This window comes from Mytilinidion resinicola, assembly GCF_010093595.1.
Source record: "Mytilinidion resinicola strain CBS 304.34 unplaced genomic scaffold BDZ99scaffold_34, whole genome shotgun sequence".
In the NCBI taxonomy this organism is placed as follows: Eukaryota; Fungi; Ascomycota; class Dothideomycetes; order Mytilinidiales; family Mytilinidiaceae; genus Mytilinidion; species Mytilinidion resinicola.
The window spans coordinates 289,776-310,445 of record NW_022985470.1 but is presented as its reverse complement, the minus strand read 5'-3'; the positions used below and the strand labels follow the sequence as shown (position 1 = coordinate 310,445).

The 20,670-nt window shown below is 52.3% G+C and overlaps 8 protein-coding genes across 8 annotated transcripts; 6 read left to right on the top strand and 2 right to left on the bottom strand.

Annotated features, from left to right (window-relative positions):
• Window positions 1-675: 675 nt before the first annotated feature.
• On the top strand, window positions 676-2,799 carry BDZ99DRAFT_551996 (MFS general substrate transporter; the record flags this gene model as incomplete). Its single annotated transcript, XM_033727038.1, has 7 exons — window positions 676-716; window positions 780-798; window positions 870-1,039; window positions 1,095-1,253; window positions 1,307-1,468; window positions 1,520-2,038; window positions 2,122-2,799. 7 exons carry the CDS (start codon window positions 676-678, stop codon window positions 2,666-2,668), a joined length of 1,617 nt encoding a protein of 538 aa, XP_033569117.1. The 3' UTR covers window positions 2,669-2,799.
• Window positions 2,800-4,043: 1,244 nt separating this feature from the next.
• BDZ99DRAFT_210624 (uncharacterized protein) lies at window positions 4,044-5,241 on the bottom strand. Its single transcript, XM_033713332.1, has one exon. The coding sequence runs from the start codon at window positions 4,780-4,782 to the stop codon at window positions 4,102-4,104; it is 681 nt and encodes a 226-aa protein (XP_033569116.1). The 5' UTR covers window positions 4,783-5,241; the 3' UTR covers window positions 4,044-4,101.
• Window positions 5,242-7,574: 2,333 nt separating this feature from the next.
• Window positions 7,575-7,993, top strand: BDZ99DRAFT_577116 (uncharacterized protein; the record flags this gene model as incomplete). The annotated part of the gene is made up of 2 exons (XM_033728655.1): window positions 7,575-7,875; window positions 7,937-7,993. The coding sequence occupies exons 1-2, from the start codon at window positions 7,657-7,659 to the stop codon at window positions 7,991-7,993; spliced, it is 276 nt and encodes a 91-aa protein (XP_033569115.1). The 5' UTR covers window positions 7,575-7,656.
• A 693-nt stretch (window positions 7,994-8,686) lies between these two features.
• On the bottom strand, window positions 8,687-10,666 carry BDZ99DRAFT_402020 (HET-domain-containing protein; the record flags this gene model as incomplete). The annotated part of the gene is made up of 2 exons (XM_033716266.1): window positions 8,687-9,576; window positions 9,643-10,666. Coding segments are annotated over 2 exons (1,914 nt in total), but the record flags the coding sequence as incomplete, so codon positions are not given.
• Window positions 10,667-11,424: 758 nt separating this feature from the next.
• Window positions 11,425-13,448, top strand: BDZ99DRAFT_429035 (uncharacterized protein). The gene is made up of 2 exons (XM_033717208.1): window positions 11,425-11,833; window positions 11,985-13,448. The coding sequence occupies exons 1-2, from the start codon at window positions 11,569-11,571 to the stop codon at window positions 13,295-13,297; spliced, it is 1,578 nt and encodes a 525-aa protein (XP_033569113.1). The 5' UTR covers window positions 11,425-11,568; the 3' UTR covers window positions 13,298-13,448.
• A 330-nt stretch (window positions 13,449-13,778) lies between these two features.
• Window positions 13,779-14,955, top strand: BDZ99DRAFT_469185 (uncharacterized protein). The gene is made up of 3 exons (XM_033721436.1): window positions 13,779-14,626; window positions 14,694-14,815; window positions 14,871-14,955. Exons 1-2 carry the CDS (start codon window positions 14,043-14,045, stop codon window positions 14,698-14,700), a joined length of 591 nt encoding a protein of 196 aa, XP_033569112.1. The 5' UTR covers window positions 13,779-14,042; the 3' UTR covers window positions 14,701-14,815; window positions 14,871-14,955.
• A 1,018-nt stretch (window positions 14,956-15,973) lies between these two features.
• Window positions 15,974-16,950, top strand: BDZ99DRAFT_368831 (NAD-dependent deacetylase sirtuin-2; the record flags this gene model as incomplete). Its single annotated transcript, XM_033714783.1, has 2 exons — window positions 15,974-16,111; window positions 16,204-16,950. Coding segments are annotated over 2 exons (885 nt in total), but the record flags the coding sequence as incomplete, so codon positions are not given.
• A 1,543-nt stretch (window positions 16,951-18,493) lies between these two features.
• On the top strand, window positions 18,494-20,038 carry BDZ99DRAFT_527809 (uncharacterized protein; the record flags this gene model as incomplete). The annotated part of the gene is made up of 1 exon (XM_033726291.1): window positions 18,494-20,038. The coding sequence occupies one exon, from the start codon at window positions 18,494-18,496 to the stop codon at window positions 20,036-20,038; it is 1,545 nt and encodes a 514-aa protein (XP_033569110.1).
• Window positions 20,039-20,670: the final 632 nt, after the last annotated feature.

Sequence of the window (20,670 nt, the reverse complement as noted above, 5' to 3'; positions counted from 1 at the left end):
AATGACAAGCCCTCACGACAACGCCATATCGTCTTTGATTAGTTGATTATTTACGCACATCCATAAATTCTACACGTTGTACTTACTTCTATGAAACATCTTACATACATTTACGACTCCTCCGCAACTCAACGCAGCATGCACGCCGTTTTTACGGCAAAAAGAAATACTAGCATGTAAAGTATGCGGATCTTTCTCCAACCAACCCTTTCCCAAGCCTGCTTTACAAATCACTTGTTGGCAGAGCCAATCTCTATCCACAGAGCCAATCTGGCCGTACCCTGACGTATATGCGATGACGTTATTGGTCTCCATACGCGACCGGCCAAATTGGCCGTCAACCAATTTAGCCGCTAAAGCCACCACCTGCAGGTCCAGGCACTTGGAGTCTAGGAGTCTCGAACCCCCCTGCTACAAGAGGGTCCGGCGAAAATATGCTTCTCAGAAAGATTTGGCCATATATGACAGCATAGTTATCTTCTAATCATTGTCCGGAGCTAATTACAAATGCCCGGCATTTCCAATCCCCCTTCTACTTTGCGGAAGGAAGCCTTTAGAGTACTTAGAGACATGCAATGAAGTCGCTTTCAGGACACTTCAAGCTTCACACCCCTCGCTCCCGTCAAATCGGCCCATTCCCGTCATTATCCCTAAGCCCTCCGAAAACAAGCCATCATGGGCGTCGAAACCAGCGACATAGAAGTTTCAAAAGACGCGTCCGTTTCGGAAGATGTATCATTTTCAGAAGAACCGAAGACTACTCTCAACGACACTGGGAGAACCATCCATGGTTTCCAGGTAAACGCCAGCCTCTCCCCAACTCCCTATTCTCAGCAGCTCCTTCTATTCTGACTTCAAGCTCCAACCAGTGGTTCCTAGTCTGCACAGCCTTATACGCGCTAGGCATCAACTACGGCCTCGACGCCACCATCGCCGCCGACGTTCAAGTCGCCGTCATCAAGACCTTCGGCAACGTCGAGCAGATCACCTGGCTCGGCACCGGATTCCCGTTGGGCTCAGTCTGTGTGATTCTCCCCCTGTGAGTCCACTTCATCCCCTATCGTCATATCGGGAAAGCTGATAGCAACTTCCAGCGCTTCGTTCTATGCCGTCTTGGACATCAAGGCCCTCTTCATCTCCAGCATCGTTCTCTTCGAAGTTGGCTCTGCGCTCTGCGGCGCGTCTCCTAATATGAACGCCCTCATTGTTGGAAGAGTGCTTACTGGGGTTGGTGGAGCAGGCCTGTACATCGGGTAAGCCGCCCCGTCAGTTCGTAAAAGCCAGTCTAACTGACTCCAATGGGTAGCCTGCTAAACTACATCACCTTGCTAACGACCGCATTGGAACGCGGCCGTTACATGTCCGGCATCGGCCTCGTTTGGGGCGTTGGAGCCATCCTCGGACCAGTCGTTGGAGGGGCTTTCTCATCCAGCGCGGCGACGTGGCGGTGGGGGTTTTATATCAACCTGTTAGCCTCACTCCCCAGTCTACTGTCCATGAGATCCTAACGCTTCGTAAGGGTTCTCGCCGCCATATGCGCACCTGTGTTCTTCCTCTACCTCCCTTCCGCAACCTTACCCCAGGACGCAAACACCAGCACTCTCGGGAAGCTCCGCCGGATGGACTGGATCGGGTTCCTCCTCAGCACCGCGACCATCGTCGGCTTCACCCTCGTCCTCACATTCGCCGGCACAGCATGGGCCTGGAGCGATTCGCGGACGATAGCAACCTTCGTCGTCTCGGGGCTTCTCTTCATCCTAACCATCCTCCAGCAATCATTCCTCCTCTTCACCACCGCCGAAACGCGCATGACGCCCGCAACGCACCTCCTCCGCAACCGCTCCCTAGCCCTCGCCGGCCTCGAAACCTTCGCCGCCGCGATGAACATCTTCGTCCCCCTCTACTACATCCCGCTCTACTTCCAGCTCGTCCACGGCGACACCGCCATCAAAGCCGCCGTGCGCCTGCTGCCGTTTGTCATGATCCTCGTGTCTGCGAACATAGCCTCTGGGGCGCTGCTGCTCCGGATAAACTACTAGTAAGCCCCCTACACGCCACCCTACCCTTTCCCAAAGAGATTGTCCAACGATATATGCACTAACGCTCCCTCCCTACCCCCAGCTGGTTAATGTACCTCGCCAGCGGCATCCTCATGACCACCGGCGGCGCCCTGATGACGACCATCACGAGCTCCAGTCCCGCGGCTGCGCTGTACGGCTACAGCGTGATCCTCGCGCTCGGCACCGGCCTGACGTTCAACATCGGCTACTCGGTCGCGGGCATCAAGGCCGCGACCAAGCAAGAGTGGTCGGGCAAGGACGTGCAGGACGCCGTGTCGCTGCAGAACTGCGCGCAGATCGGCGGCACGCTGTTCTGCTTGCTCGTGCTCGGGCAGGTATTCCAGAGCTTTGCGTACCAGAACCTGCGGGCGGTGTTGGGCGGCCAGGGGTTCTCGGAGGCGCAGATTCGGAGTGCGGTTGCTGGGACGCAGAGTGCGTTGTTTGGGCGGCTGGGGGAGGGGCTGAGGGAGGCGGCGACGAGGGCGATTACGGAGGCGGTGAGGAAGGTTTATTGGTTGAGTGTTGCGGCGGGGGTGCTGTCGGTTGTTTGTGCGTTGGGGATGAAGAAGGAGAGGCTGTTTCAGGCGGCGGTTGTGGAAGAGATTTGATGGTGGCGGGTTTCTCGATGGCTGCTTGTATGTGCTGCAGATGTACCAGCGTAGTAGAATGATGTGGAAGCAAAGGTCGTATTCTCTACTAGACACCTTTAGTGTGTCTTCGGGATTCGGGACATTGGTCGGTTGGTAACAGTTGTTGGACTTAGCACTCGACTGCGAACTTCGCCAAGACAGTGCTATACTCCAGATGGATATCATTCATTGCTTTGCTATTTCTTTACTCGCAAAGTTTATAATCTCTGTAAAGCATCCATGTGGAGAGCGAAGAATCCTGTCTTCGGGCTTTCCTGCCTCCATCCTAGAGAGTTCGAAGAGAAACGTCATTGTTCTCCTGAGCTGGCCAACATCTACATTTGAGAGAATGGAAGTAGTAATATATCCCAAGGGGAAGCCCGAAGAAAGCAAGGATATATGAGCCCACAGTGAAAGCGCCTGAAACATCACCATGAGAGAAGGACCACCAAAGCGAGACCGCGAGGCTAAGAGATAAAGCGAGGGAAATAGTGATGATGACTCCAATACAAGGGCGAACAAAGCATGCTGGTTTTCTAACACTGGTGATAGTTGACGGAATGTTTGAGATTGTTGAGGCTGTATCATTAGTTGCAGGGTCGTCGGTCGTCGAGGTGGTTTGGTTAGTATTTGCGGCAGCTGGCGGGCCTCTGTGCCTTCGAGTTAAGGCGATGCCACTGCGAGAGATCGCCTTCACCAAAGTTGACGAGAGCAATGTTTGTGGTGGTACAGGAACTAGAGTCTCCAAATCTTTCGAGATCAATGTTAATGGCGGTAAAAATACTGCAGTCTTCAAAGTTTCGGTCGTCTTCACAAAATGTAGAGGTGAATGGCCTCTTGTCACCTTTTTCACAGAATTCAACCTCCTTTCGATTGCTTGATTAATGATAATGAAAGAAGCATCGACAGCGCTGAATCAAGCGCGCTTTTCGACCCACTGAGGGCTACCGGTTGCAATAGGTATGTTGGGATATCTTCTGGACTCAAGACCGAAAATACCCTAAGAACGCCTCGTGTTGCTGGGTCAAGTTGATCTATTGACAGATATAGCGACGCATCGAGCGCGTCGAGTTGTGTGGTGTAGCGTTTCGGAGTTAAAGACTTGAGGGCCTGATAAAGGAATTCAACGTATTCTGAAGCCGAAAGATCTTTTGCCTTGATGCAATGTGCCGCCAAGACTAGCGCAAGAGGTAGACCGTCGAGCGGCTCTACGGCCCTCCTGTTGTGGCAGCCAGTTAGAATGCTCCTACGCACATCTGTATACGCGTCTCAGCTGGACAAGGTTCACCTGTTGTTTGCCACTATTGCCACAGTTGCCACCGTTGCTGCCGTTGCAACCGGTGCCACCTGCGACCCCTGTTCTATTCACTATATAGCCACTCGTCAGCACCTCAATACAACTCATGCTTTCCTCACTGATCCTTTGCCCTTCCTACGCCAGCTGCCATGTTGTCACCCTCAACCTCAGCGTTATCGTGGAGGTGTGACAAATCAAGTAAGAGTTGCAGTCCATCTTCGTTGGACAGTGGTAGGACTTCTAGAGCAGTGGCCTCGGAGGCACCTGGTGATGGTCGCCGGCTTGTGATGAGTACTGCACCGTTAGGACTGTGTCGAGGAATGAAATCATCCAGCAAAATTGGATCGTCAGTATTGTCAAAGATCATCAACCAAGAGTCATGACCATCGGGATTTCTTCCAGCTAAGCCTGCCAGCCAGTTCTGCGTCAAACGCAAACCATGTCGTGGATTCAGCTCAACGTTCGGCTGCAGAATGCCTAGCAGAACGGCGATGACGGCAAAGCTCCTCAAGATTGTAGATTCGCTTTTTGCGTTGATCCAGAGGACGACCTTGTAATCTGAAGACCAGCGAAACGCATATTCACGAGCGATCTCTGTTTTTCCGACACCTCCAAGGCCTGACAGCCACACGGTATTCGGAAGAGACTGGTTGGATGGTTTCGGTTGGGATGGCTTTGGGTGCAGCGACTGCTTTATTTCGAGAAGGAGGTCTTCTCGGCCATAGAAGACGTCGCTGCCTCTGGTAGGAGCATTAAAGAAGTGCCCGACTTCTTCAGATCGAATTTCTGTCGACATGAAAAATGGAGTTCCTGCTTGCTTTCTTTACCTAAAGAACAGAAAAACGGAGTATTCATCCTTACGAGACTATGGGCTTCTTTTGCATTCTCTGAGAACTCTAAATGCTCCTATGACATGACCCGCAGCGGTCAAGGTCATTAGATTGGGAGATCTGAGGTCCGAGGGAAGTCGAAGATGCGAGTTGAGAGTTTGGGAGGTTTTGTAGCCGTCGAAGACATCTAGTGATCGGTGGGGTCGTGGCAGCTAATATGCAAAAACGGGAATACGCGACAAGGCTGAAAAGAGGTTGGAGGCTGAGGGAGCATGCTCCCTTATTGGACGGTGGCAGTGCACCGAGGCATACTTGGAGGCCGAACATGGTGCATCGCAACTCTAAATCTTCAACCCCATTCTTTGTGGGAAACTCTGCTAGTTTTAACCATGAAGATAGGACATCAGCTCCAAGGTTGAAAGGCCAAGAGGGATGTTGGACATCACGTGATGTAAGTTGGGATTTTGATATCGTGAGGCGGAGTACGACGTAGGCGGTATAACTGGACCTCTGTCACCTAGTCGGCTCTTGCTAAATTTGATGATGCTGTGTTGCCATTGGCCGAAATGCCAACTAAGAAAATGAATGGAAGAAGTCTCATCCGATGCAAGAATGAACAACTAACGAAATAGAGAAATTCCCAGGTGATGGTATCGGCAAGAGAATACTGAGCTGTTTGACTGGCCTGAGAAGGGAGTTCAGCTGTGGCAGTGTACGTTGTGGCTGATAGGATGGAGAGTGGACCTTGGCGCCCTGGCAGGGCTCGAAAGTCAAATAGTCAAGATATTGACGACGTAATCACCTGGACGTCATGTCGTAAGGCCAGAAGAATGTTAACATGATGCTAGCATGTTGCTACCATGATTGCAAAACGATGGGGGAACTGCGTTGAGGTGCCAAAGATCGACAACACGGTGTCATCCCCTTCATATCTGGTAGGCTTGCTCAGCATCTTGTGTATACGTTTCCTCCATCCGCTCAATAGCTGGCTTCCTCACCATCATCAATAAAACAGCTTTTGGCTCCACAACTTGTCTTCTTTCATCTGACTGCCGCTCAACGGTGTCCCAAAATGGGGTTAGCGCGGTGAGGGAAGGCTTCACCCGAGTAGGTATTCTACGCAAGAAGATCAAAAGGAAGTCGCTCAAAATCCACGAAGCACCGTTGTGTACATATGAATTGAAGATATTCCACTGCCTAATTACGCGTTTCTTGAAGTGCTAACCGAAATTCTCTTGTTGCTTTAGTGTATTGCTTCCTTCAGTTCCGATCTAACAACTATCTACGTGTCTACAACGTATCCCGCATACACCTAGTTACTGACATTGCAAACAAAATACCTGTTCCTATCAGCTCCCTGAGGATTCTAGAATGCGGGAGTCGCGTACAATCCTGCCTAATCGCTCGTTTTGAACAGAATACGGAGCGAGATGTCGATATATCAGTAGTAAAACCACCAGAGAATCTGTTTCCCTTGCTAATAGCGGCAGATTGAGGGTAGTGCATATGCGGAACGGGTTTAGCAGTACGTCGGCATCTACAATCGAGCCCTCACCCATTCCTCCACTCTCCATTCTCGCTCCGCACGCCCACCGTCTTGTCTGGCTGCGACACCAGCAGCCTATGGTGTTCAAAAGCTCCTCCCCCGACGTTGAACTCGGCCGTCATCCCGTCATCCGTGAGTGGCTCGCCGACTAGCCCGCCCGTCTGATACGCTGCTGGTTGCTACCACCTCGACCTCATGATCGAACCTGATGCGGTGAAGAGGGTGCAAGCTGCGGCTGTTTCGCTGTCCACCACCGGGAACCATAAGCCCCAGTGGTATTGCTCGGTACTGTGGCCACTCTTGCATCTAGCTTTCCGTCACCAGTCTCACATCGAGCCCTAGCAGATGTACGTACTCTTCCCACCCAGGACTCCAATTGCTGACCTCCAGATCACACACCCTCCCACCAAAGAGCGTCTACCCCACACTAGCGGCTGGTACCCCGAATCCCCACTCGCCGATTTCGCCGTCAACCTCACCCTGCAATCCGTCTCCAATGAGTCTCTTTCGGAATGGCTGTCAACCAATCGCTCTACGCCCCGCTCTGCCGGCACCCCACCATGGTATCCGTGGGGTTTAAGGCCAGTAGGTCTGAAGAAGGGGCTCGGGTGCATAATAGCATCTAGCTGAGTGCGTAGCATGAGCGGGTTTGCCAGCTTAGCGAGAACGAGGGCCACCGTGTCATCACGTTACCGATTATCACTGTGCTGAACCGCTATTAGCATCTCTATTTTGCGGTCGAAAAGGGCTTACACACACCTGCTCATCACTCTTCGACACTGACTCCGCCAGGGAATTCTGCAGTTCACGGAGAGCATGGGCGATACTTTGTCGCTTGTGAAGGTTTACCGGACACTCGCTGTGCTTCGGCGCTTGGGCGAGCGGGGATTGGAGACATTAGAACTATAACAAGACCACTTCTGCTGCCTGCAGAAACCAAGCTGCAAAGGACAGTATGCATTTCTTCTGGTTAGACACTTGCTGCATAGACAAGGCATGTTCCTGTGGCACCATGACGCGGCCGAATGCTCTTACGCTTTCCCAGTCAATATTCATGAGATCCGAGTACGTCCACTCGCTCCGTTGTCGTACTGCAAAGTTTAATATAATGTATGACTTCATCAGTATCCTTTAAAGTTTTCTCAGTCGCAAGCAGTCTGTTAGTGTACACACTAGTATTCGCAAAGCCTTCGTCAATATAAAGCGCAGCATGTCTCCTATACGTCCTTCACATCTTCAGTCATAACTCATTTGAACCCATCGAAACGACTCCTCAGCCTTACTACACTTGAAAATGCGTTTCGCACTCGCCACGCTCCTCTTCGTGCCCGCTCTCATCGCTGCGGCCCCGACTCCTGACGAGCGTGTCGTCATTATGATCGAGGGTACCACCCTTTCTCGCGACCCTGCCGAGCAATCCAAGACGCCCAAGCCTCACGACCTTTCTTTCAAACCATCTGATGTCTGTTGGAGGATATGCGGCGACCGGAGCCTCCCCTGCCCCGATGGATGGGTAAGTCTTCGATATATCCCTTTACTCGCTTCATAGATTCTAACGCAACTAAAAACAACAGGAGTCGCGACAGTTCGGATCCTGCTATACTTGCTGCGTCACGGAGAAAAGCAACTAGAGCACGAATTGGGTTATGGGAGAGAACAAGTGGAATGGAAGGGTTGATGATCTGAAGGTGAAGCAATCCTGGGGCTATTTCGGTCTTGTGCGGGGAACGTAGCAGTCACTCCTTATTGCTGCTGAAACTTATGGGGGGCAGGGTACTGTTAGCTATCTTAGCAGTTGACCAAGAACAAATTGAAAGCGAGCAACGCGCTGCAGCAACTTTCCCAGTCTCCCAAACCGCGCTCCGAGACCAACACACTAGATTTGCATCACGAAGTGACTCTGCTCCTGTTTTCGCTCATTAAGAAGTGAACCTCTCTAGTACGTATTCGGCATTAGGGACGCTGGTCCGTTGGGGACAGCGGTGGACTTGGCACACGATTGCGGACTTCCCCAGCTTGTGCTTTATTTTAGAAGATACGGATCTTGCGCAACAAAAACTTGGGATATTTGCCAGGCTGGAGCTATTAAATGGACATCTTCAGGGGATGTCAAAGACGTTTTGGGTTACCTGGACGTGACCTGGACGTGACCTAAGCGTCGACGATTGTATGGAACGGTTTACAGGGTTGTAACCGGATAACTTCAACAAAGGGCATATTAAATCCAGAGAGTTGTAAATAAGAGGCTGTCAGAGACAAACGTTCTCAGGAAAGCTCTTGCGTCCCCGCCTGAGCACCAAGTTCATAGCGCTTCGACCACAGTCCTATACGATCGTAATCTCTACTTCATGCACCTGATGGAGTGATGCCAACTTTGTCTGGTAAAAGGTTCCAACTCTTTCATATGAATATTCAGCTGTCGGTACAAGCAACAGTCCGCTCCCAATTCCATCGCGGTTCGCAACGAGTGGCATACCCAAAACTTCTATAGGAAGCTCAAGGCCGAAATTGTCGAGATGGATGCCGTGTGTCGTCAAGAAGGTTCCTTGACCCTCAAATACTCCCTCGCCTTTATCTACCCATACTAGTCTCGGTTTCTTTTTTTCGGGGATGAACTCGTGCGGAGTCCCGTCTAGACGCGCTCGTCGCAAACCACCTCTCAACTCAATTGAAGCCGAGATAACTTCACCAAAGGGCAATTTATTCTCTTTTAGTTGGGTCGAGACTCGAACAATGCTACATATTTCAGTATCGTGTTCAGCCAGTTCCAATGCTGTAATCATGTACACTCCATCGTCGCGCGAAGCCCAGGACCACGATGGAGCGCGGTACGGCGACGCTCGTGGAGCATTGCCATCGCAGAACCATAGAAGCTGCGAGAGGAGTGATTTTTCCCAAATCCCAGCGTAATAGTGCGGACCTAGCATTGGTGCAAAGTCTTGCGCAATTGCAGCGATCGCGTTTAATTTGTCGCTCGAAAGAACCATGGAACGATGGGAGTAGTCGGCGACAGTTTTTGCCCAGCACTCGAAGTTGCTCTGGTATAGGTATGATACTCCATACTTCATATCTTGGATAGAATTTCGCCATCTGGTGACGTGCAATGAGTCGCTCAAATTCCGCTCTCCTTGTGAGCATCGCCACTGGAGAGTGTGTGAGGCAAAGTAGAGGGATCGAGTTGATAAGATTTGCTCCTGTAAGGTCCAACAACGTCCTACATATGCCAACAGAGCAAATCAGCAAGTTCTGCGCATTTTGGCTTGCACAACTGATCACTGACTATTTATGGGCTCGAGGGACTCTTCATGGGCTATCTCCTTCATGGTTGAGAATGAAACGGTTCCGAACAGATTTGTTCCTACCCTAAACGGGATGGTATAAGTATAAGCGGTGTACAGTTGAGGGCGTGGTTGAAGGAAACCATTCGTCACATCGTCAGAGCTAGCAACGACTATAGTAATGAGAGCATTTCTGTAAACCCGTTGCATGGTAGCTAATTCGTGTTGCTTGTCGGCATCCGAGTCTTGGAGGATACATAGTGCATCGATCCACAGGTAGAGAATTCCGAGGTCCTTTGCGACCTTGATCGCTTCTCGAAGTGTCTGGGGCAGAGCCAAAAGATCCAGACGACGGGTGTACTCTTCTAAGTTCGAGTTTTGGAGATGTCCGTATGGCCTTTCTCCCCAGCAGTATGAAAGAGCCGCATATTGACCTTGGCTACCATTCGCGACCAGTATTCGCGGGTTATCCGGGGAAGCAGCTGGTGAAACCTCTATTACCCGCGTCGGTAGAACCACATCGTTTTTCAAGGGACAGCAGTCGTGAAGACGACAATCTGCGAGCCAGGTTCTCATCTCTTGCACAGCAGCGGGCGTGTCTAAAATGGTCTGACGAGGTTGTGCCGTGACAAGCGACGCTGCGATGTTATTATGGTTGGTGAAAGCAAACAGATGACAATTGGTCGAGTCCGACGCAAGGTTTCTGTGACGTAGAGAAAGTAGATAGCTATTGTGGCCTGTTGGCGTGGGTTCGTACAAATAGTCTCGACTCAGGCTAATAGTACAGCCTTCGTCTGGGTCTAAGAAGCCTTCGTTTGTGGCGTTGTGTAACATGAATGCTCTTTGAATGCATTTACACCAATTGCATCCCTCAGATGCTGACTTATTAATGTGACGCACTGTCTTCTGGCAATGAACGATATCGCGGTCGAAGTCTATCTCTTCTTCCTTGGCAGTACATACACGAAGGAAGTCGCTGGTGTTAAAAAAGCTGTTCCAGCGGTCATGGCAAACCAAAAGCGAAGGGAATCTCTCAAAGCCACACAGGTCTGTCACGTCTTCAATGGCGGCGGCGGTCGTTCCGTCGGGCTGCTAGTATGTAATTCGTCAGCCTTGGCACACTGTCTTCCAGTTCACTGGATATCTTGCCTGAGGCTTCACGCCAGAAGTTATTGTGCGATTTCAGAGGAGTCGTGTAGGAAGAAACCTCGTCAGGATACTACCTGGCATAGCTTCATTCTGCACTGAGCGGCTAGTGAAGATGATGAATTGAGCTGAACGAACAGAAACGAAATGAGACGGGCTATGAGGGCAATCAGAAAACAGCTCAGCCTGTGACGTGCTCAGAGGTAATAAAGTTCTGTGGAATCACCGAAAGCCACAAGAGCTTCTCCGTGGACGACGGATGATAGAAGTTTGATGGAAGAAAAGACGAGAGGAGACGAGGCTGATGTTTCGATTAGCTTCCAGCGCCGAGGATTGGCCGAACCAATCGCACACTAGACATTTCAAATTCGAGAAAAGAAGAATGGCAGACAGACCGTGGTACCATCGTGATCTCAAAAGTAAGGCCTTGATTGAACTCTCAGAGCCGTTGGGATGAGCGCGGATCAAGGTTGTGTCCCGCCCAAGGCGGAAGGTTGCAAACAAGCCTTTGCCGAGACAAGCGTGGCGCAGGGATAAGAAATCTTGCCCTGGCCTAGACGATGTATGACGTCGGTGTATTTTCACGTCCTTGTTTACTTCGCCGACTAGGGCCGCCTCTCCTGCAATCTCACCACCACGCCTGATTGATATACATTCTACCGTTTCTCTCCTCTTGCACCCTTCGATTGTCACTTTTGTCGCGACTTCCGCACCTCCAGTCCTCTGCTGCGTAGACAAAGGCCGATCCTCTCCTCCCAACAGGCCATCCATTCCTACACACTATGGTCTCCCAACGAAGCCCACGATGGCTTCTCCTGCCCGCGGCATATGCTGCCGTCGCATCTGCTGTCGCGGTTCCCTCTGCTACGCCTACGGTTGTGGTGCCAGTGCCAATGGTTGCACCGGCTCCACTTGTTACCCCTGCGGCGATTCAATTCGATTCCACGCGGAGTTATTATCGAAGAAACATTTTGAGTGACATCGAGGGTGATGGGAAGAGCATTTTGAGCGCGCTTGGAAGTGACATTCCAAGCTATGTTCTTTCTGGTGAGTCAAACCTGTGGACGAAGTCGTTGAGTGTGAGAGTATTACGAGACGCGCCATTACCGCGCGACGTGCGAACTACTCCCAAGCTTTACGAAAATGCAGTTGAAGTGTTTAGTTGTATTTTAAAAATCACTGGTCTAACAAAGTCCAGGTGTTCCCAACTTCTTCCAAGACTTCCCCACCGGCGACGCTGTCAAGAGTTCCCTAGGAATCAGCGACAGCGACCTAGCCGCGACCCCTACGCAAGCCCTTCTCATCCCTCCGTATGCCAATTGGACAGACCAAGGCTGGAACGTTCGCTTCCATGGCAACATCTACAAGACTCCAAACATCAGTTCCTCCAAATTGGACGATCTGGCCAACAAGTTCCTCATCGGCGTAGAACTTTCGAGCTTACCGACAGACCAGCAGAACCAAGCCAGGAATTTGACCAAGGAGATTTTCGTCGTTCAGCAAGGAGGCGTGAATGTCTCGTTTCACCTCGAGCCGTCTCCATCAAACGGCGCATCGGGTCAACCAGGCGGAGGAGGAGCCATTACTCCCGGAGGAGGAACACAAAACATCACATTCCCGTACGAGACCACCGTTGAAGGTGACTTCGATGCCTTTGTCCCCATCAAAAACGTTTCTGGCGCTGGACTGCTTGCCGGAAACGAAACCCAAAACATCCAGCGCATGAATGTCTACACGAACGGATCCATCGATGGCAACGCGACCGCCTACCTCGTCCCGCCTACCGGCATTACCATCATCTCGGATATTGATGACATCCTGCGCGTCACCAAAATCTACGAGCCGACAGAGGGTCTTCTCAACTCATTCGCTCGTGCATTCGTGCCATGGATGAACATGCCCGACATCTACGCCAACTGGTCGCGTTCTCTCCCCAACAGCACGCATTTCCACTACCTGACCACCACCCCGGAGCAGGTGACGCGTAACTACATGGACTTCATCTACAAGACGTATCCCGGCGGCTCTTTTGACACCCGTCCTCTTAACTTCTCTGATGTCAATGCCACGCTCAGCATTCGCTTATTCCTGCTCAACAAGATCTTCGACACGTACCCGGAGCGCAAGTTCGTTCTTGTGGCAGATACCTCGAACTCGGACGTCATGAAGGATTACCCACTGCTCGCGCATGACCGCCCGAACAACGTGCAGTGCATTTTCCTCCGCAACACCTCAGCGACCGATTCCGGCGACAAGTTCCCGTACGACACGAGCGGGTTCCAGGGACTGAACAACAAGAGCTACATGTTCTTCAAGACGCCAGATGACCTGATGGGTCTGGATATTGCGAACGGGAATTGTCTCAACCAGAGCATCCTGCAGAACCTGACGTTCGGGTACCAGGACGAGGCGATAGGGATTCACGGGGCGGCGGGTAAGACGAATGTCAGGAGCAGTGCCATTGGCAGTTTGCTGATTGCGATTGTGGCTGCGATGGTGTTGATGGTATAATAGATGAAGAATAGGAAAGGTACGAGCGATTGAGTTCACGAACGAGGTTATGAGGGATAGGGATTGGGATGGCATTGGCTCGGAATTGAGTATTGCTTGCCTGTAATTATTATAATCATGATGTTCTGAGCAAGCGCCGTGTCTTCTCCATCAATTGTCCCGTCTTGTGTGGCCTGTGAAGCATTGAATCTTGAGCCCGCCGTCATCGGCGCATGCGCCAGCTGTTCAGTCGGTATGCATCGCCAAAGCTGTTCACCAATCCTGCGGGATGCGACACGTTTCACATGAAGACTCGAAGGCTCCTCGGCTGCAAGGATGGTGGGTACGAATTTTGGCTCATGGTGACAGGCGGTTTGGTGTTGTGGCTGGTTGGCCAGCCACCCGCATTTTGGCATTGCGTCAGGCTGCGTGCACCTTGGCCTCTCGGTGCCGAGTCGCTCTCGTCTCCCACCTTCTTCACCACCTTTCTCTCTCTCTTCTCGCAGGCTGCAATTGCGCCTGCTGTCTTATCGTCGCTCATTTCCAGCTCACCTCGAGCTCCACGTTGCTCTCTTCTTCGCCGCATCACAGCTCACCCCACCAACGCCATCCCAGCACCATCCCGCACCCATCCGCCACAAACAACACCACCCAGCCAACTTCCAACGACGCGCATACACACCTCCTCACTCCTCGCGCAACCACCACTCCAGCGCATCGCACGCTTCACACCCACATCGCAACAGCCTCCAGGCTCGCACCAGCCATGCCCGCCATCCCAATCGTCGCCCGCGCCTCCGCGGCGCACGCCGAGTCCTCGCTCCGCCGCCTGCTCCCCCGTCTCTCCACCACCGCCGCGCAGCTCCTGCGCCGGATACCGCGCCCCTCGCTCGCCGCAGCGCCGAAGCCGCACCCCGCGTCCCGCGCCACCACGGGCATAATACCGACGTACTACGAGTTCAACGGCCCGACGCCCGGCACCACCGCCGGCATCGTGCTCGGCAGCGTCGCGGGCTTCCTGTTCCTCATCTGGCTCTTCTACTCGCTGTTCGGCGGCAACATGTTCTCGGTGGCGGGGGGCGAGGAGGTGGTGGTTAGGCGGCGGCGGTCGCGGAGCCCGGGGCATTCGCGGCGGAGTCGGCGCAGTACGAGGACCGAGGTGCGGGAGGTTAGTCGGAGTCCAAGGCGGGAGAGGGTGATTGTGGAGGAGAGGAGGGAGAGGCCGCGCCCGAGGAGTATTATCGTTGAGGAGAGGAGTAGGGTGCCGGGGGATGATATTGTGGAGGTTATTGAGGAGGAGGATATCAGACCGCCGAGGCGGGGGAGTGGGAGGAGGGGGAGTGGGTATGGGTAAGTCTACTATTTCCTGGTGTATGAGAAGAGTGAGGATGATTTGCTAACTTGAGTGTTCTTGCAGATACTAGATATCCCGACTCGATTGCACGTACCTCCAACTACTACCACTCTTTCGCCGCTGGCTGTGGTGCTTCGATTTCTTCTCAAGAGCTTCAACGAAATGAGAGTTGCCGAATCTGAACAGTCGGTAGACTTGCTAGACCACCTCAGACATTGGCTGAGATGTACTACCGATTAGGACATTTCATCCGACCCAGGACCACTCAGATCCGCCCCGAAACTCCATCTGCCACTATTTCCACACCCTCACATACCTTTTCCAGCCCACCACCTTCCCTTCCTGTCAATACATGTAACAATTACTCTCCGCGATATCCCCTTTCTGCGAGTCGCATTCTGTCAAATGTTTTGGAGCTGCAGATCCGTACCGAGCATGGGCGTCAGCGAGACGTGAGCGTGGGCATTCGGAGGGCATCGTAGTGCATTCAGGCACCTGGAGTTACAGGCCGGATGCGGAGCGAAAGACATCTCTCGAGATTGTATTTATGTTTTCAAGGAATGAGGGAGGGGGGAATTAGATGCAGGCTCGAGAAGACATAGCGTGAATGCCATTGGCACATATAGATGCTTTCAATCCAATTCAATTGTAATCAGTATTCATCAATTATAATCAGCATTCAACTTGGCTGGGTTTCGATCCGCGAGGCTGCTCACATGACAATCTGATCTGACTCCGTCTGAGGCTGTGAGGAGTGTCAGAATTGTAGTTCCGTTAAATCTGTAGACTCTTCTTTACTATGTATATGTTCGACCTACCTAAGGTTTGGTTGAAATACTGTACACGCAAGTGGACGGCGCAGAAGAAAAGCACCATGGAAGGATTGCACGCTATTTTGAATACGACAAATACGCCAAGCCCGTTTCTGTGTTACGTGCGCGTGCATGCATGACTCGTGATCAGGGCTTCGCGGGGCTGCCTAGAAATAATGTTCTTGAAACTACAAAGGTACGACCTCGACCTCACCCCACACCCTTGACTTTCCAACTCCTTCCTGCAACAACTCTTCCTGTATCCGCCAGATTCTTCCTGTATCCCGCCCGATCTTGGCTAAATCTATCTTCCGCAAATAAAGCCACCCCTAGACTATCCAACCCTCTCGGCACCACCGTACGCCTCTGATCCTACTCACGCCAGCCGTCGCAACCATAGCCCGCAAGAGCCACTCCAAAGCCCACAAGGGCAAGCCGTGGAAGGAAGACCGCGATTACAGCTACAGTAGTAAGAAGGACAGCAGCAAGAAAGACAAGAAAGGCAGGGGCAAGGGAAGAGGAAAAGGCAGGATGGGCCAGGAAAACTCGCTGCCGTTGGTGGACGAGAACACGCCGCCACAAACGCTGGAAAGCAGGTCTGTGGAGGCGGTGGGGCGGATGTTGAAGGCGCTAGAGAAGAAGGAGGAGAAAGGGCGGGTTGTCGTGATGGTAAGTTCCTCATGCCATGCTTCAGATTTCCTAGTCCCGAAGCTCCAGCAACAGCATCACATTATGAACCCTCCCTAACGCCCCTCCCCCAGACAGGCGCCGGCATCTCCACCTCGGCCGGCATCCCCGACTTCCGCTCGCCCACGACCGGCCTCTACGCCAACCTCGCGCGCCTGCGCCTTCCCTACGCTGAAGCCGTCTTCGACATCGCCTACTTCCGCTCCAACCCCCTCCCCTTCTACACCCTCGCGCAGGAGCTCTACCCGGGCAACTACCGCCCCACCATCACGCACTCCTTCGTCCGCCTGCTGCACGACAAGCGCATCCTCCTCAAGCTCTTCACGCAGAACATCGACTGCCTCGAGCGCGAGGCCGGCGTCCCCGACGACAAAATCGTCGAAGCGCACGGCAGCTTCGCGCGGCAGAGCTGCATCGAGTGCAAGACGCCGTACCCGCAGGAGGGGATGCGCGAGGCGATTCGGGAGAAGCGGGTGCCGCGGTGCGTGGATGCGGCGTGTAATGGGCTCGTGAAGCCGGAGATTGTGTTCTTTGGGGAGCAGTTGCCGAGGGAGTTTTTTGAGAATAGGGAGCTGCCGAGAGAGGCGGATTTGTGTATTGTCATGGGCACGAGTTTGTCGGTGCAACCATTCGCCGGGCTACCGTCATTGTGTAGAGAGGAGACGCCGCGCGTGCTCATCAACATGGAGCAGGTCGGCGGTATCGGCTCGCGAGCCGACGACGTGCTGGTGCTCGGGGATTGTGATGCGGGCGTAAGGAAGTTGGCAGAGGCGGCGGGGTGGTTGGAGGAGCTGGAGGCGCTGTGGGCAAGGACGGCGCCGGAGAAGGCGGCGTGGCGGCTGGAGGAGGCGCGGAGGACGAAGGAGGAGGAGGAGAGGAGGGCGAATAGGACGGCGGAGGAGGTGCTCGAGGAGGAAGTGGAGAAGCTGGGGAGGGAGGTGGAGGAGACGTTGAGGTTGGAGGGGGAGCAGCGGACGTGGCTGGAAGACCATTATGCGGACAAGAGGGCGGCGATGAGGGAGCAGAATAAGTGGCTGGAAGGCCATGTGTGGAAGAAGGCGGAGATGATGGAGACAGGTGGGACAGCGGATGCGACTGATGAAGGGGCGGCGGATCGACGAACGGATTCTCAGCCTGACCCTTCGCAGGATAAGGAGGTCGATCCCGCGAAGGTGATGAAGCCTGTGGATGAGGATTCTGGGGGTGGGTTGGGGCATGTGTTCCCCTTCCTATCGAAGAAGCCGTCTCTTTAAAGTCTGGCGTAGAACATTTCCATCAGAGATATAGAGCATTGGACTTTCTGGCTATCACAGCGGCGCGAAGCGGCTCATACATGGAGCTTAGATATGAGCATTTCGCGGGGCGGATACGATACTTAGATACCACGGTAGTGTATATTCATGTATGTCATACACAAGTTTCTTGGGGTCTTCCGGTGGCTATTAGGGTAGTCGGAAAGACCAGAGCGAAGCAAGTAAAGGATGGTATATTAACATGTGAGTATGCGAGGTAGCGTACGCTCACACTCGTCTCTATCTCAAACGTCTGCTTCCATGTTCCTTTCCTTTCGTCTCGTCTCCTGCTCTAAGCTTCCTGTGTGGTGCGGGGGATGGTGAATGCTAAATAACCTCCAAAAAAGGAAATGCAAAAAGGAGTCCTCTCTGCGAGTCGATCCCCAACTCAGCGTCTTTAACTTTCCCGCGCATGGGTAAGTTTGGGCCATCTGAGCCAGGGAGTCATCCTTTATGCTTCTTGGGAAATTTAAGTGGTAGATTATCTTTGAGAAATTGCTTTCTCTATCCCTGGTGGGAGCATTCCCAGCTTCTACGGCGTTGGGTCGTAGACTTACCTCAGCCGGTGTCGTATACTACTCTTCGTCATCGGCCCGCTTACGCTTTCACTAATGTCCCTCAGCCAGCGTCGTCTAGCACTATCTATACGCACGAGCCTTCACCCGAAGGAACAGTTGCCTGAGCTTGCGTCCTCACTTCTGATCATGTTACAACATGATACAAGCTGCTAGCGCGAGAACCTCCTCACTATATCTACTTCTTCGAGCGGCTCTAGTCTGACTAGTTCCGCTCAACTCCTTCTGGACGCGTCAATCCTCAACAAGAAGTCTGGTGACGAGGTTACCTAGACCTCCTTCACCCTCTACTCTATGCCTTCAGCACGTTGCTTGCTCGGAAAGGTCTCTTAGTGAAGAGTTCATCCTTCGATCTTTGCTACATACCTTCTCGTGGCGTCTCTCCCCAGTGAGGTGTCAACTCGTCGGATCTTCAATTCCCACACCGCAATCCTACTACTTTCCTTCCACATCACTGGACTTGCCAACAACAATCAACCTAGGACGGACTCACCACGATGTCACTCGTCGTCAAAGAACTTCCAGAAGGTCCTTCTTCGAACCCAGCCACCACAACTCGCAAAGTACATATCCTGGATTTGGCTACCGAATTGATTCAAGGCGTATGCGAATGCCTGGACCTTGAGAGCTTGAAGGCTGTTCGACAGACCTGTAAAGAACTGCGGGACAAGTCGCTGCATCACTTCGGGACTGCCTACTTCCGGGCTCTTCGTACCATCGTCTCACTCCGGGCTCTGAAGAATCTCGTCGCAATATCCCAAGATCTCAACAGCTATGTTCAATATCTCTCAATCGTTTCCCAGCCTATGAACTTCAGCCACCTATACTGGCAAATCGAATCCACTGACCTCGATTCTGATGATTCTGATGATTCCAACATACACGACGATGACCTCGTAATCAGCGACGAAGTCAGGGCCTTTTTCTATCTCCTTGATCAGCAAAAGCTTATGAGGGAAGCTGGTTCCGATGTCCGCCTTTTCGTCAAGGCCTTCAAGAACTTTGGAAATCTCAAGATCGTACAGCTATGTCACCTCTTCTCAGAGGACGGGGTCAGTGATCCTAACTTTCCGACCATCAGGAAGATCAACTTGCTGCGGCGACAATGGGCATCGGAAGACTTTGACCAATATCACCGCCCTAAGGCACATCTTATTGCTCCCGTCAAGAGAAAACTTAGAGCTGAAGCAGCTTTGGATAGAACGGAATTTGAAATGGACCGTCCATCAGGGTTATCGCTGTACCCTTTGAACGAAGTGGTCGTGAAGGCATTCGAGAAGAGCGGCCGCCAGGCCATTCAATTTGACGTTACAGTCACATTCTCGTCCCCGTACGAGGGCCCGTTCGATTTCTACTCTTACAGACGCTCCATTGACAATTGGAATACTGAACCATTCAGTCGCGCCACCACAGCTTGGAGAAAAATAGCGGAGCGGCACCTCCGCAGTCTGGTGGTTCATGGGGAGTGCGAAAAAACTTTTGGGACCGACAAATATTGGACAGCCGACCTACTCAGAGGGTTGTCTGTATCAGAACGACTTGAAGAACTCAGGTTTTCACATCTAGGCCATGAAAAGAATGTTAATCTAGATTTATCCGCCTTCAATTGGCATTCTCTAAAGCACTTGAGCATCAATCAAACTATCTTCAGTGGCAGTGGGGAGCTTCGTGGCTTTCTCTCAAAGGCAGGAGCAACTCTAGAAGACATCAGCCTACATGACGTCTTTCTCCGCGACCAAAGGGACCCTTGGATTCCAATTCTTGAGGGTCTGGAACGGATGCCTCGCCTTTGTTTCGTGCATCTGCGGAACCTATACCAGAACCGCATCGCAATGCCGCAGCCAAACACTGGGCAACGCCATCTAGTGCTTCGACGCGAAGGGATATCACCCGGTCTGAAACATGCCGTCTCTAGGCTAAAACTAGGTCCCCTTAGCGGAGCTGAGACTTTGGGATTGTTCTCTAAGCATGCTACTGGTATGGTAGCGGTCATCTTCGAGATCGAAAGCGATGACAAGGAGGCAGAAAGCTCTAGACATTGAGCAAAGACACCTCGGTGTCTTCGGGGAAAGGCATCACATCACAAAGTTAGCGGATAGCTAGGGACGCTGGAGTTCACGAACGACATGATTCTCAGGAATTCAACATTACTTGCACGGGAGCCTTCTCTATCATTCGACTACTTTCAACCACTGCATCTGGGAGCACGGCTTGCATTACAGCGCTAGTCCATGACTTCGTGCCCACATATCTTCACTGCTTGGATGCCTCTCTCGGCTGCTTGACACCACTGTCGAGATCAGCTGGTAGGTGGCCGCCCATTTCAAAAGCTAGCCCGATTACATTACCACCTTATCCAGTTCTCGATCCCGTCTGGAACTGTCAAAGCTTAGGGGAGCTTCCGAGCAGTGCCAGGCGAGTGGACACGGATCTTCTGCAACGAGTGGTACATTTACATTTCAAGTTCGGGCCTGAAGTTTGCATTCCACGTTTAGGCCCATGATTTTAATTCACTCCCCAGTCTGAAGCACAGATTTACGTTTCCTTACCTCCACTTCCACTTTCCTGACATCCAATCAAAAGTCGCTTTCAATCTCTGTCATTTCTTTCTGGAGTTCAAGAAGGATGCGGCGACGAGGAGTGAAAATGTCGCGGACCGGGCATGGATATCCTA

Coding starts and splice junctions, on each gene's coding strand:
- BDZ99DRAFT_469185 (XM_033721436.1), top strand. CDS start 14,043: ATGCCCGCCATCCCAATCGTCGCCCGCGCCTCCGCGGCGCACGCCGAG.
- BDZ99DRAFT_210624 (XM_033713332.1), bottom strand. CDS start 4,782: ATGTCGACAGAAATTCGATCTGAAGAAGTCGGGCACTTCTTTAATGCT.
- BDZ99DRAFT_429035 (XM_033717208.1), top strand. CDS start 11,569: ATGGTCTCCCAACGAAGCCCACGATGGCTTCTCCTGCCCGCGGCATAT. Junction 11,834..11,984: donor TCCAAGCTATGTTCTTTCTG/GTGAGTCAAACC, acceptor AACAAAGTCCAG/GTGTTCCCAACTTCTTCCAA.